This window comes from Amblyomma americanum, chromosome 4 (assembly GCF_052857255.1).
Source record: "Amblyomma americanum isolate KBUSLIRL-KWMA chromosome 4, ASM5285725v1, whole genome shotgun sequence".
NCBI classification, from domain to species: Eukaryota; Metazoa; Arthropoda; class Arachnida; order Ixodida; family Ixodidae; genus Amblyomma; species Amblyomma americanum.
Genome location: NC_135500.1, coordinates 190,142,960 through 190,157,326, shown reverse-complemented (window position 1 = coordinate 190,157,326; position 14,367 = coordinate 190,142,960). Strand labels below are relative to the sequence as shown.

The window sequence follows — 14,367 nt, the reverse complement described above, 5'->3', positions numbered from 1 at the left end:
AGATTCAGCATCGTTGCCGCGGCGAGAGAACGACTGCGAACTCTCGCGAGGGTAGCTAGGAAGTTGCCCTGAGAATATTTATGACGCGAAAGCTGACGCATATTGGCGCATATCACCCGTTGAGAGCTCGAGGCACTCAGCGACCTTTCAAGCTCATACATCCAACCTCTCCAAGCGTACAATGACACTCATTCTGGCCGCTCAGGGCTCGGAGTACGCAGAGATAAGCACAGGCCAAGTTGGGTCTTTCAAGATTTTCACATTCGAGCCTCTCTTGCTTTTGTCGTCTGGCGGAAGTAACGTATGCTGAACGCTGAAGAAAACAAATACGGAGACGCTTAGGCCACCTTAAGATTTGAATGCGATAACATAACATTTCACATTTGTCGCAGCTTCTATCGCAACTTCTCTGTGTGCTTTCGTCAGTTTCTTTGCGATTGTCGGCCCGTCAACCGGCATGTTAGGGCTGCTGGTTGCAGTAGCAGGTATCCGCTATGCAGTGACTGTGCCAATATTTGCAAACATCGCACTAGTTTTTGATGTTTTTTTATTTCGATTCTTTTTCTATGTTGTTTATGTCAAGAAACTAGGTTGCTCACAACTCGGTGGAGAGTTTTCGATGACGTTACAAGGTCACGTAACCTTTCTCGACCAATCACGGTGGAGGTGGCGGGCAGGTTGTGACGACGTCACAAGGTCAAGTGACCTCTCTCGACCAATCAGTGGATCTCCTCTCCGACATCGACGGGGGTTTTGGTGCGACAGCTCTAATGCAATCGCATTAAATGTCCAAGAGCAGTAAGCATCGCCGTTTGCACCTCAGTAGATAATGGAGAAACACTAGAAATGGGAGAAAAAAAATGCTCGTGAAAGCAGCGAGAAAGATATATCAGCTCAGTAAAGATACAGAAAATAAGCACGGCGGTTTGCGAGGGTTTGGTTTGAATAAATATCGGTGATACGTGCCGGCACGTAACGCTTCCTGAAAAGAAAATTTATCTCAGCGGATATGTACAGTCTTTGTCAAAAATATATAGCCCAAGAAATTTTGCTTCCAAGCCGTGTAACGTGGCTCTTAAGCGTACTTGACAATCCTATGCGTGGGAAGATTCAGGTCTTAAGTTCATCCGGCCTTCTTGAGATTAGGGTCACTGAGTATGGAAGAGGAGATGCGCTGCGAGGCTCATAAGCAGACCCCTTGAGCCGTATACTTTTGACAAAGACTGTACGTCCGCACAGTAAGTGGATTGAAAATAAAGTCAGTACTATTTACCGTAAGTTATCGATGACGAGCTACTTCAGTAATGCATTCAATGTGGCATATAGTCGAAAGACCCAACCATTTCCAATTTTACAGACACTGCAAAATCTTTTCCGCCGCTCTGAATCGTTGCATGCTCTGTCGTGAGTGTAGCCGTTCGCGAGAAGACTGGATTGAACGACTGCATATGGATTGAAGTCAGTACAGTGAGAAGAGAAATGCTTTTGCATCAGTTGGAGTCTTTATAAAGGCTGCTTCCATACGAAAGGGTTGCTGAAATGTTCAGTTCGACTTCTTGTGCAGTTTGTTTGAATGCATAGCTCGTAACCGACATTTATCGGTAGTTAATCAGAGCCACCTGTTTGTAATTCAGTCGCTTCTGCCCGGCGGTGGCAAACACGGTCTCAAAAGACGCAGTCACTCCTCTGATTTTTCAGCCAGTGTCCTGCTATCATAATCATTTCCGCTTTAATGTGTCTTATTTCTGCGCCCATGAAATTCGAAGGCGCGCTTCCTACTGGACGCTTCTGTGTGCTCAACAGTGTGAAAAATAGTTAGGGTCCCAGAGTGACGACTGGTCCTTTTACTGAGGAGGACAACCCGCCATGGTGGCTTAGTAGCGTGGCGTTCGGCCGCTGACCGAATATCAGTGCCGAATATCGGCCGTGGTGTTAGAATTTAGATGGAGACGAAATGCAAAAACGCCCATGTGCTGTGTGATATCATTGCAGTTAAAAGAAACTCAGGTGGTCGAAACTAATTTGGAGTTTTCCGGCGCCTCTTATAACCCATATGCCATTTTGGGGACGTTAAAGCTCACATGCCATACTGTACTAAAAGTTATCGCTCGAGTTTATTCAAGCAAAACATTTTCGCAACGAGAAAAAAAAGTAACTCTTTGGGCGACAGAAAAAAAAAAAACGTTACGAGACCAGCAATGAAAAGCAAGAAAAAGACAAGTTTGGACAGTGAGAACATCTTTCGAAAGAAAGGCCATCAAATCGCTAACCCACGTGCTACGAGGGCTAAGGATTTTCCGACTTATGCAGCAGTGATGTAAGCCTGAATAATTTCACACTTCGCTGTTTCTCTTAACACTCTGCTGCCTTAGTGTTCTTTCTGCAGCACAACCATTTTTCAACACTCCGATCTTCGATGGGCCTTGCCTGCCTAAGCAGACGAATGATTTTCAGCCTAGCATTGCGTCACTTGCTAGCAGAGATACAAAAATATAGAAGTATAAGCGCGAAGAGGCTTGTAGCGGGTCTTCGTAATCATCTTCGTGAATACGTCCGAGGCAGGAAAGCGATAAAACAGGCATCGCTGCATTGTGCCTCAGACTTAAACCATGGGACAAAGGAAAGCTCTCGAAGCGTGTCGTCCGACGGATACACCCCCTGAGATGTGCCAAATGCTCTTATCTGCATTGATTTTTGCGCATTTAGTCTTTCCAATGACTCTTTTTGCTGTGCTGTAAGAAATAGAGTAGAAAAGGCAGATGAATTTTGCTCATCCTGGCCCCGTGGAAGAATAATGATGCCATTTGACACTATAATTTTCAGGTGCACTTAGCGGACACTATCGTGATGCGAATAAAACGAAAGAAAAAACAGGCTGGCGGTTTAGCATTGCTAAGAACGAAATATTGTGCGAAAGAACAGTTTTTTTTTGCAGGTGGACACCACAACCACGCACCCAAAAGCGCGATTTAGGTGTCCACTGCCCAAGGAAGCCAGTTATGCGCGTCTTCAACTTTTCCATCGTCAATGCCAATTTACCCAGTCTACGCCGGCGTCCTATGCTCCAATGCTGCGTTTCTGAAGCAATGCTGTAAACGCCAACGCGTATTGCTCCAGTGGCCGTGTTTATGGCACAGCGTTGCCCACGCCAACCCATGCAGCGCACATCTCTCTGTCACTACCGCCACATTGCTAGAGTGTGTTTGGCAGCGGCGATAGCCTACTGCTCATGCGCAGTGGCCAGCGAAGCTGATTTGTTGTCGCCGCCGCGGGTTCGAATCCCGGTCGAGGATAATTTTTTGATTCATCTTTATTTATTTATTTATTTCGCTCGGAACAAACTCACAAACATCACAAGACCTTGCTCTGGGTTTACCCATTTGGAGTAGGGCTTTCGCGCTGATGTTAAAGGCGCTCTTCATTTTTCGTGGCTTATGTTACGTAGTTAACACAAAGCCGCAGGGCCGATCTCACTTTCACGCCTGAGGTTTTAAGTCGTGAAGGAACAAAGTAACTACGTACTGTAGAATCAGCTGATTAAACAACAGTGAGCATTTTGCAGTTAACATTTTGCTCCAAATGTGTGTTTAAAAAAAATAAAAGTGCAAAAAAACAGCTAGCGAACCCATCGGAGATTGTGCGCTTCACGTATTAATTCCCAGCAACTAATTGTGGTGGATCGACTCGAATGAGTACTCTGGCTCACACAGCAGCAGATTCTATTACTTAACCCAACAGAGTCAGGCGGAGCAAGACAGACGCTGTTGTCAGAACATGCATCACCCGAGACGCTCCTAACAGGGCTTGTGTAATACCATAATAGTCTCACGATGAGAGCGAAAAGTTGCGACAAAATTCGAAAAGTACAAAAGCTTTAGCTGAAGGCGATTTTGTGCCTCTAAAGGTACATAAAAAGCAGTAAGTAAATAGACGGTATGTAAAATTGCGCTCACCAAGCACTTTCAGCCAGCGCTTTCTTGCAGCCTGACAGTTTTTCTGAATCGGTCTGTGGTGAGGGTATACCAACCAGCACGACTTGAAATTACGGAGAGGAATTGCTGCGGAGCTTAAGGTTAGTTCATCAACGCAAAAAAAAAAATCTTGTTCAGAATTACGAGGATAATTACCAAGCGCTAACTGTTTTTGTTTCAACCTATTCGAATTTTATTCGTGAAATAGAAGGCCTGAGTCCTCAGAGTAGCTATATACTCATATAGAGCCCTGCAATATCTTAAGGGCGGTTGACATTAATATTTTTCACCTTTAAGTTATTGCGATTGCACTTCACTAAAGCGCGTGGCAGGCTCCTGGTCGTGTAAAATATTTAGCGTGCAGTTAAGTTATTGTTGAACAATGCATTGATGCGGAGCATAGTAACAGCACATTTAGTAGCGCGTTCATACATTGTCGCGAGAACTATCCTTTCGGGCCTCGGAAGATCGGACACCCAAACCCACGCAGGAAACCTCGCGGCGTCTACTCACGTATCACTTAATCACCACTGATTACAAAAACAGCTGCTTCACCCTCCCACCCCTTCACTGTACGCTAGATTCAAAATATAGTGCTGTCTGGCGGCAAATGAAGACAAACTGCTACATCTCACAATACCTCTTTCATTGCTGCCACCATACCTTGACCCTCCCTCTATCCTCAACATGCGCCCCCAACCCATGGCAATGCCCCCTACACCCAAACGATCCCCTCGTCATGGGAGGCCGCTTTAGGGAACTGCTCATCCGACTGTCCAACCATGTGTAGACCGAGCTCTCCGTGAGGCCCAGGCCTGTGGACTCGTGAACAAGTGGGAGCTCACCTTTGATGACATTTTATTCTTTTGTCAAAATAAAGTTGTACCTAACATCACCCATTTAGTAGCACGTAATAAAAAGTAAGTGGTGTCACATTGTGGGGGTGCTAATAGACAACAAGCAAAAGTATCGTGAAGGCAGAAATTATAGTACACTTAGGTTCCTGATTCTTTTGGTAAAAGTTCTTGCACACACAGCAGTCGACTTGATGGCCTTTGCTGTAAGTTCCTTGCGCATAGCATAAAGAAAAGTGCTCTCACCTATTATCAAATCCAGCGTTTATAAAGCGAGCGAAACGCTACAAAAAGGTCACTCTATGAACTTCCATCCATTATGTAGGCACGTACGCCTCAAGATAGGCGGAGGTACCATCATGCCGCGATATTAGTTTCCGAACAATGCGAATGGCATGTTTACCTCAGTGAATCTTCTAACGACGCCAGTATGCAGCAATTTCGTGCAAAGTGGTTTAGGGCGTGCAATAGCTTTGCGATAACGCAAAGCAGGAGTGGCACGAACGAGCTAATTATGTGCTTGCCGCCATGAGGGCTAAATGAAACGAAACATTTTTCTCCGCTTTGGTAAAAACAGAACAAAACAATAAACCACTTACATCTGTGTTAGAACTTGTAAACAATCGAGGGAAGAAAGTAACGATGATAGGGCAGAGATAAATAAATAAATTTGGAAGGAAGGTGGAAGCCTGGCATGGAAAGATCGGAGTTATTTTAAAGTTTCATGCCGAATATAAGCATAACGATCGCGAGCATCGAATGTATGAACAGCTGCTGCAACTCAGTTCCGCCGGAATGTTTTCTAACCAAATTTTTCTTCAATAAGCATAACAATCGCGAGCATCGAATGTATGAACAGCTGCTGCAACTCAATTCCGCCGCAATGTTTTCTTACCAAATTTTTCTTCATATCTGAACGCGCACTACATATGAGAACGATGTTTGTTTTTCACAGACAAATCAAATATGATCGACAGTGTGTCACCGCATTATATGTCGTACATTATCGATCGACGTTAACTTCTTTAAATGCAATGCCTATCGGAAGAAACACAAGTCATGTACTCACAATTGCCAAGACACCAACAATGTAAGCAGCTTTCTTGTATGGACTGCTGTTCTTGCGTTTTTCCTCTTCAATTCGTGCCAGGTTATCCATTTCCGGGCAGTTGCTCTCTAAGGTGAACGGAGAACAGTCCTCTTACGTCACGCAGGCTTCTCCACTCGGCGAGGATGATCTATGGTGCCCCTACTCTTCTTCCAACCCGCTACAGGTACCTTCACAAACAGCCGGCTCCGAACTCGAGACGGAGATCTCGGAGGCTATCCAATCCCGAAATCCGGATAAAGGCAGCTCGATGAACAGCCGCTTGTTTAACGCCGCTCCCCACTAAACGCTTAACGACCACAGGCTAACAGAGGAGAGTTTGGGTCCAATGGGGCGATTTCGGAACTTTAGAAAGAGTTATGGCAGGCCCAAGGTGTTACCGGTGTCTATGACGTCACGTCCGCATCTGGTTGGTCTCAGTGCTGACGCTGCATGTTTGTCGGGCCCACCTGTTTTGAGAGGAGACGCACCCACTAGCGATGTCACACCTTATGCTGTTGCAGAGCCATTGAAGCGTCCACCTCTGCGCAGCTGTGGTGCGCCGAGTTTGCTGAGCGACCGGGCAGCGAGATAAGGCAGGCGGGCCGCGTGTAACCGCCCCGCGGCGCGCTACGCATTCGTCCCTCTTCGTAGGTGTCCGCATGCTTGCCGCACGTCCGTTATCGAGCAGCCCGGTGATAAGATAAGCGGCTCCCATAGAAAATGCTGGAGTGCCTGGCGTTTTTGTGGACGGGACCCCGCGGGGCATTGCGTGCGCGCTTGAAGGAGGAGGACGTGGAGGCGGAAGGTCGGGGCATGTTTGACGGTCCCGGATTGAAGGTGCACCTATTATCTGAGTCGGTGTCAATACAGAGTGGTCGATTGTCGGGTCTTGGCTGGGAAAAAGTGTGAGGTCGACAACGACTCAGGAGCAGCGACACGGCTGCCAAGAATGCCTCTGACGTATTTGAAGAATGTTGCATGGAATGTATTTGTGGCGCAAAGTTCCGCCTTGTTCGTTTATCGGGTGACACAGGTAACATGAGCTAGTGTACTGGGCAGTTATACAGAACGAAAGAATTGAGAGAGACGAGAAAAAAAAGAAAGGAGGAAATGTGTATGAAATAAAGACAGAAAAAAACAGATGCTTTTTGGTATATATTTATTTGGAAGGGTCTACAAGGCAGTAAGCCTGGCGTACTACTCCAGATGACAAAAAAATTATGATGCGATGAAAAATATCTGCACGAGAAACTTATGCTCTTTGCTTATATCGTTGCCTCGAAGTAGGATTGGGTATACCGGTGCTACTATTTCAAGCTAAGCGCTCCCGGAGAAACCTTAAGGAATACTCTCTGCTCGCACGTGTTCCATGTAAAACTTATCTGGTCCATGATCTGTTATCGGACGCCTCCTATTTTCAAACTTAGTTGCACCCAAGAATAAATGCAGCTTTTTCGCACGTTCTTTGAGGTTCAAACCTTCAAATATCAAATTTCTGGCAGAGCTCGTCAGTGATCAGTAAAGCGTGTCTCTACGAGGCACATTCGGTTTGTGTGAACTGGGCCATTACGTTTCAAATGCATGATGCGCTTGCAGACTGGGGCGCTCTTTAACGAGCTTGCGTGCGTGACGGAGACCATTGCAAGTACGTACGTTGATATGAAATATCAAAGCGCACATTCTTCCTAATCTATCCGCCGCTATCTCTGTTTCTCTATTACATTTCCTTTGTCTAGGCAGTGTGCTGATAAGCACTGCTCCGACCTTTCTGTCGCTTAGCCCATTCACTTCATAGGGCTGTATGTTGCATATGTAGGGGAGTGTAATACATAGCACTCAGCATGCCGAACAGTGGTTAGCGCTCGCGAAGAAACCTATTTAGGTGGTAGAATTCGCAGTTATCCCCCCTTCCTGTTTTTTTTTTATTTGAGATAAGGTTCCCTTCTTGATTTAAGACAATTTAACATCGGTTGCCTCTTTTCAGACAAAAGAAGAGCTGCACGGTGGCTGAGTGGTTACGGCACTCGGCTGGTGGCCCGAAAGACGCGGGTTCGATCCCGGCCGCGGCGGTCGAGTTTCGATGGAGGCGAAATTTTAGAGGCCCGTGTACTGTGCGGTGTCAGTGCAGGTTAAAGAACCCCAGGTGGTCGAAATTTCCGGAGCCCTTCACTACGGCGTCTCTCATAGCCTGAGTCGCTTTGGGACGTTAAACCCCCCTAAAACCAAACCATCTTTTCAGACAAATGTCCGTCAACAACATAAAATGCACGACCTACTGCCAGAAAGTACATCCACGGCCGAACACACTTGTCATAGTGCTGATGAGTTAGAAGACACTTCAAGATATATATATATATATATATATATATATATATATATATATATATATATATATATATATATATATATATATATATATATATATATATATATATATATATATATATATATATATATATATATAAAGATTGTAAAATTTGCTTCTTGCAGAATTTCGTGCTGTGAAAAATGGCAAAGATGATTGTGTTACGTTGGCTGACTAAGCTACGCAACAGCCCTAGTTATAAAACAGTAGTGCAAAATAAGTCAAATAAAATATATCAAGTTCGTCTGCTTTAAGCGCTCCAACACGTGATGCAGCCAAAATTTTGGTATGCGTATTTTTGTTAGAAATCTAAAGAGACTGCATAAGATCGATGTTGAAAAATTTTATGTTTTCGCTACTTTTTAGCGAGACATTGGGCCTTGGCATCTGAACTCTTCTTTCGCCAGCCATGAGAGCTTGATTTTTGTTTCTCAGCGCAGCAAATTGCATGCAAATAAATTACGTCACTACAGAGAGGAAATACGTCTATATTACCGCGCTCTTAAACAAAAATCACTGCTCTAAAGCTTCGTCTTAACGGTGAACGGCCTGCACGACTCACGTAAGCGTTGGAATTGTACTTCGAATGAGCGCCAGACTGCTTTTTTGTGTGATGTCTCAAAGCGAACAAATGGAGTGAACTAGTTTGTTGCTCTTTACACTCTAAACGTTAATACCCCTATAAGAGAGTAAGAAAGGAGTTAGCTGTCCTCTTTTATAAAAGGGTGTGCGCTAGAGAACAGTTTACTTCCTTTTTACTCTTTTCCGTTTAGAGCGCAGGCTTGGACGAAGCTTGGCTCGTCGTACTCATTTGTATACAAATTACGCTTTGTTCTAAGAAAAGTGAACTATACGCGTGAATTTAAAAAGATGTTAACCCAAAAATATGCTTCGTTGATTGTATTCGTTAATCTGTTACAAAGTGTTTCGTGATATGTTTTACTCCATTACAATGAACAAAGTAATCTTTTTTGTGCAAAATGGTTCTTAGTTATTCACATGCTTTTTTTTTGAAGCACTAAAATTGAAAAAAAGAAAATATGGGAGCCTTATATTAGCAGCAGAGTTCATATGATTCTGGAATTTAAATTTCCAGCTTCACCATCACGTCGAAAACGGAATAAACATTCGTTTATCTGTGGCAGCATAGCAAGATGACTTGCAGAAAAACCGAGGTAATTTAATGTTCTGGAGATAAAAGCGCTGACATATTTCTGGATATCGAAGTGCGTGACGCATCAATCGTTCGTTTAAAAACATGCTGAATATTTCAGCGGGCTCCACAGCATCAGCAGAGGTCGATTTATTTCGATACGCAGTCAGTAATATTTATAAAAGTTTCGCATGAGGTTTGCTTAGCGCAAATTGGATACTTTACTGATCCCTCTTGTAGTGCCTGATTTATTATAAGTCTTAACAACAACTGTCAATTTTGTCGAACCTACAAATTCGTTTCCAGCCCTCACTTTAGAAGAACATAAAAAAAAAATTAAAATTGCATCTTTTGCTCCCTAGAAAAGATGCCCCCCGGCATTTATTTAAATTTTTATTGAACCAGTAAATAATATGACGATTTTACATGTTTTTAGTAATTTATTTAACTTAATTGTTATTCTTATTTGATTTAACTTAGTTATATTATTATTACTAATTATTAAATTTATGTAAGTTTCTGTAGTGTTTGTACTTCATTTATCAAGGCAGATGCATGTAGACATGAAAACCCAAACGTGCCTGGTGAGCCATCGTATGCACACAAAACAAGTAATCGATAACAGCGATAACAGTAAATGAGTAATCGCCTGGGTGCGCGGTCTATAATCGATGCGAACCGTGACTCAGTCTGGAACGCTGTGACAGGAGAACGACAGCAAACAAGAACTAGCTGAACTGTCAAGAGCTCACATCCCTACCCGCAGGCCTTGCGCACATGTTGTTCATATACCTCTCAAGAGCGTTTCATATTACTTGCTTAGCGGATGTTTTGTCGTTGTTACTGGAATTATACTTGGAGCAATAACTACTTATACCAGGGAGGAAAGAGAGGTGTTCAGAGAATATGAAGGATGATATATTTCGTATTATGAAGTGCGGAGGCACGTCACGCATTTATCAAATGCGCGATTGACAGATATGCAAAAAGTCAAATGGCTACTGATATCACCATTCACGGCCGTTGAAAACCCGCTGTTCCATATCAATATGGTGCAAAAAAAAAAGGAAAACCACTCGCTTCTGTGTATATAATAACGAAATATTTCCTTCGGCATAACATCATAATTTAATCATCTCATAACGCCTAACCAAGCACTGCTGGCGCGTGGAAAACAGCGTTTTCAAGGTCATTCAGTTCATTCAGAGTAATTAAACTCTAATCCACTAACTTCGAATTGTTTTATCAGACATTAGTCAATCAATCAATCAATCAATCAAATTTATTCCGCAACAAAAAAGTTACGAGGAGGGCAGGTAAAAGCTATGCGAAACAGCTTGAGAACCCCTGACCCCCTAGCACACGGACAGCATAAAAAACGTGCGGCTAAGGAAGTACACTTGGACAAAACAAATACACGAGTTAAGCAAAATCATTGGAAGAGGAGAGCACTAGGAAAAGATAGAAGATAAAAAAAAATAAAAAGGTCAGTGTATGGCATCATTACACAAACACTTCACGCAGTTCTTTTGGTGGTATACCAGATATGTCAATGTTAGTTTCTTTTAACACGCGATTTAGAAGTGTGGGAAGTTAAAATTTCAACATTTGATGTCCATAATTGGTTCTGCATTTGGCGACGTACCACACTTCGGGATGGCGAACATTATAAATAGGGAAGTTTTCCGCTAGTTGTGCTAAGCTTGTTATGGCGTCATTATTTTTTAGTAAACAGAGTTTATACAAACGACATAGCTTGTAGTCATACATTGATGAAACCTGAATTATATGGTGCTTCTTAAATAAACCTGCAGTGTGAGACCGATAAGGGACTTTACAGGCTAGGCGTAAAGCTCTTTTTTGTAAGATGGAAAGTTACTAATATTTCCAGCTGTTGTTGTTGACCACACAAGAAACGCGTAACTTAATAAAGAACAAAATAATGAATTATATATGAGTATGTTAACAGACGTAGAGAAGAAGTAGCAGTGACGGCGCATAATGCCGGTTGTCCTGGATAGTTTATTGATAATATAGTTCACGTGATGATCCCATGTCATGTTCTGTGAAAAGTATACGCCCAGTGATTTAAAGTTTTTGACCACTTCAATTTCATAGTTATTTAACAAAATAGGAGGCAACTGCACATGTGTATGGCGGCGGTGAAATAAAACAACCTTCGTTTTATTACTGTAAACTTTAAGACAGTTCATTTGTGCCCATGCATTAATTTTTGACAGTGCGCTATTTGCTCGACTAGCTAAATCTGCACATGATTCACCTGAAAAGAACAAACTCGTGTCATCAGCATAGATTATGTGATGGGCCGTTTCATCGATGCGGTCTATCTCATTAATATAAAGGATGAACAGAAATGGGCCCAGTATGCTTCCCTGCGGGACACCTGCTTTAATAGATTTTATCGAGGAATGTTCTGCTTCAATGACGACAAATTGAGAACGGTATTGCAAGTAGGACATAATTAATTTGTTCGCGATGCCTCTTATGCCATAGTGATCAAGTTTTTGTAGCAGTAGTTCATGATTAATTAAGTCGAAGGCTTTTGAAAAATCCAAAAAAAGGCCAAGTACCATATTTCTGCATTCAAATTTTCCTAATATGAATTCTAATAGAATCCTGGTTTCCGCCAAATCGACAATAATTTTCGGTAAACGGGGGAACGCAGTCGTGCGTCCATTTTTGACGCTGAATTTGTCACTCAGAATTAAATAAATACTCCCAACAGTTGCTATAGAACGCCGCAGTATAAATTTGTATTATACCGAATCAACACTGGATAATTTGTTTCACGAAGCATGTTGGCAATGTCGCTGATGCTGCTCACGCTTGTGACGCTGACGAATGAATAATGAACCCGATAACAAATGAAGGGTAAACTAATTATGGTCTACATCAACCTTCCGGTACTCTATGAATGGTGCTCATAAAAAAACGATTTTCTTAATGAAGTGAACAATACATGACGAACTCGGAGCGCGGGCAAGGATAACTAACATGCGACCCTCTGTTTTCCCTTGATCCCGGAGTGGAGCCCCTCTTATTCAAGAGTGAAGGCAAGCAGTCGTATTGGCAGTGTCCTCGTCCGCTTGAGTAAGGAAAAAAGAAGAAACCTTACTGGCTTTGATCAACAGAGGGATATGTTCAATCCTTCTTTGCATGCAATGCATTTGACCGCGCATCGTCTGCGCCAACTGTAACCAGACAACAAGGTTAATAGCTCCTCAGCCGTAGAGTGGAGCCTGTACGGCACGCCTTAACAATTGCTTAACAAGTGCTTAAGTGCTGCGCTATCACTGCTAAAGAACAGACACGGTTATTCTGGTTACTTTCTGAAAAGACGGTAGTACATGCGCAGGACAGCGCTAGACGTACTACGTGGTAATGACAGTATACTATTTAGCTAGCTTAGTAAAGAGAAAATGTAAAGACCTCGGGGAAAGAATTTTCCTTATTCCTTCTTCAAATGCATCAATAAAGACCTTTTTAATCAAAGATGCGTAAATTTAACGTCGTTTACCAAAGACGGTTATTAAACGAGCTTTTTACGCTCAAGTTGTTTTAGTGTATCAGATTATTGGGCGTATTTAAGAAATATTAGCGTGCAATTTTACTGTCAGTGGTTACCCGTGTACACTTCGATTTAAAACTTGCAGTGAAAGGCCTTGTATGCCAATAACAGCTCGCAATTTGGTTTACTTAGGAGCGTTTGGAGATGCAGGTTAAGGTCATTTTGCTTAAAGCTATATGATATACTGTATTGGCAACGTTGTTCGGCATTGTTTTCAGAAAACCTGCAGTTCAGGCGGCTGAACCGGAGCTTGTCAAAATTAAATTATGCTATGCACTGTGTACGAGAGCATTCTGACTAAAATTTTTTAAACAACAGCTTCCTTAAGAACGATGCAATTTGTGGAATTACCGATGGTCAATCATACTAAACCACTGGACTAAATAAAAACAAAACATATATTGAAATAAATTGAAACAAGTACGGATGCACGAGGTTGTGAAAATCGCAAATTTTTTTATTTTGTAAACTCATATTACCGTTACCGAGTCTACGGTGTCTTTATAAAGGCGTGCATATATGCATAAAGGCTGAGATAAACCACAAAGCAAAGACAACTACTCATTTTTTTCTTCAGGAAACAGACAACACTTTAATATCACTGTCCTGTAAGCATAACAAGAGGATTCGTTGTTTTGAGTCGTCTCCTTTGCCTTCTTTAATTTCAAATCATCTTTAAAACAACTGTTCTTGATATGGTGCCAGCCGTTCCGATTCACGAAGGAGCTATTCTCGTCTCACTGGTTTCGTTCGCTGCGCATAATTACTGCGAGTTCTCATCATCAATCAGCGGCAGAAACAAATCACGATCGTGTACGTTGACAATTTTGAGGATATATAGGATGTTAAAGTTAGGTCATGCGTGGTTCTTCATTCTGCGTGAATTTTTACCAAACCAAACCAAATCAGAGCTGAGCTGAGCTGAGCTCTATATGTTCTGAGCCACTCCGGACCCCCGGGCACCGAATCTCGGCCAATATGTCCTAAGGAACGGCGAAGCAATCTCTAAAGAAGAACTCACCGGCGCGAGGGACTCTTCGGTTGAGCAAACATTCTGAATTTCGCGTTCACAATTCTCTCTCAATTTAGCTTCGATTTCACGCGTGCGTCCCACGCTCGAATATCCAATGGCGTGTGACTCGACATTAACGCGTACTTTGCTGTCCGGACGGAACTTCAGTTCTGCAACTTGCCCCGCCGCGGTGGCTCAGTGGTTAGGGCGCTCAACTACTGATCCGGAGTTCCCAGGTTCGAACCCGACCGCGGCGGCTGCGTTTTTATGGAGGAAAAACGCTAAGGCGCCCGTGTGCTGTGCGATGTCAGTGCACGTTAAAGATCCCCAGGT

At 43.0% G+C, this 14,367-nt stretch overlaps 1 protein-coding gene across 2 annotated transcripts in view; it reads right to left on the bottom strand.

The window, feature by feature from the left end:
• LOC144128869 (uncharacterized) overlaps nt 1-6,458 on the bottom strand; it is a 76,614-nt gene extending 70,156 nt beyond the window's left edge. For both annotated transcript variants that reach the window (XM_077662642.1, XM_077662643.1), the window contains exon 1: nt 5,895-6,458. In XM_077662642.1, coding sequence (XP_077518768.1) covers nt 5,895-5,984 — 90 coding nt within the window. In that variant the 5' untranslated portion in view covers nt 5,985-6,458. The remainder of the gene's footprint in view (nt 1-5,894) is intronic.
• Nucleotides 6,459-14,367: the final 7,909 nt, after the last annotated feature.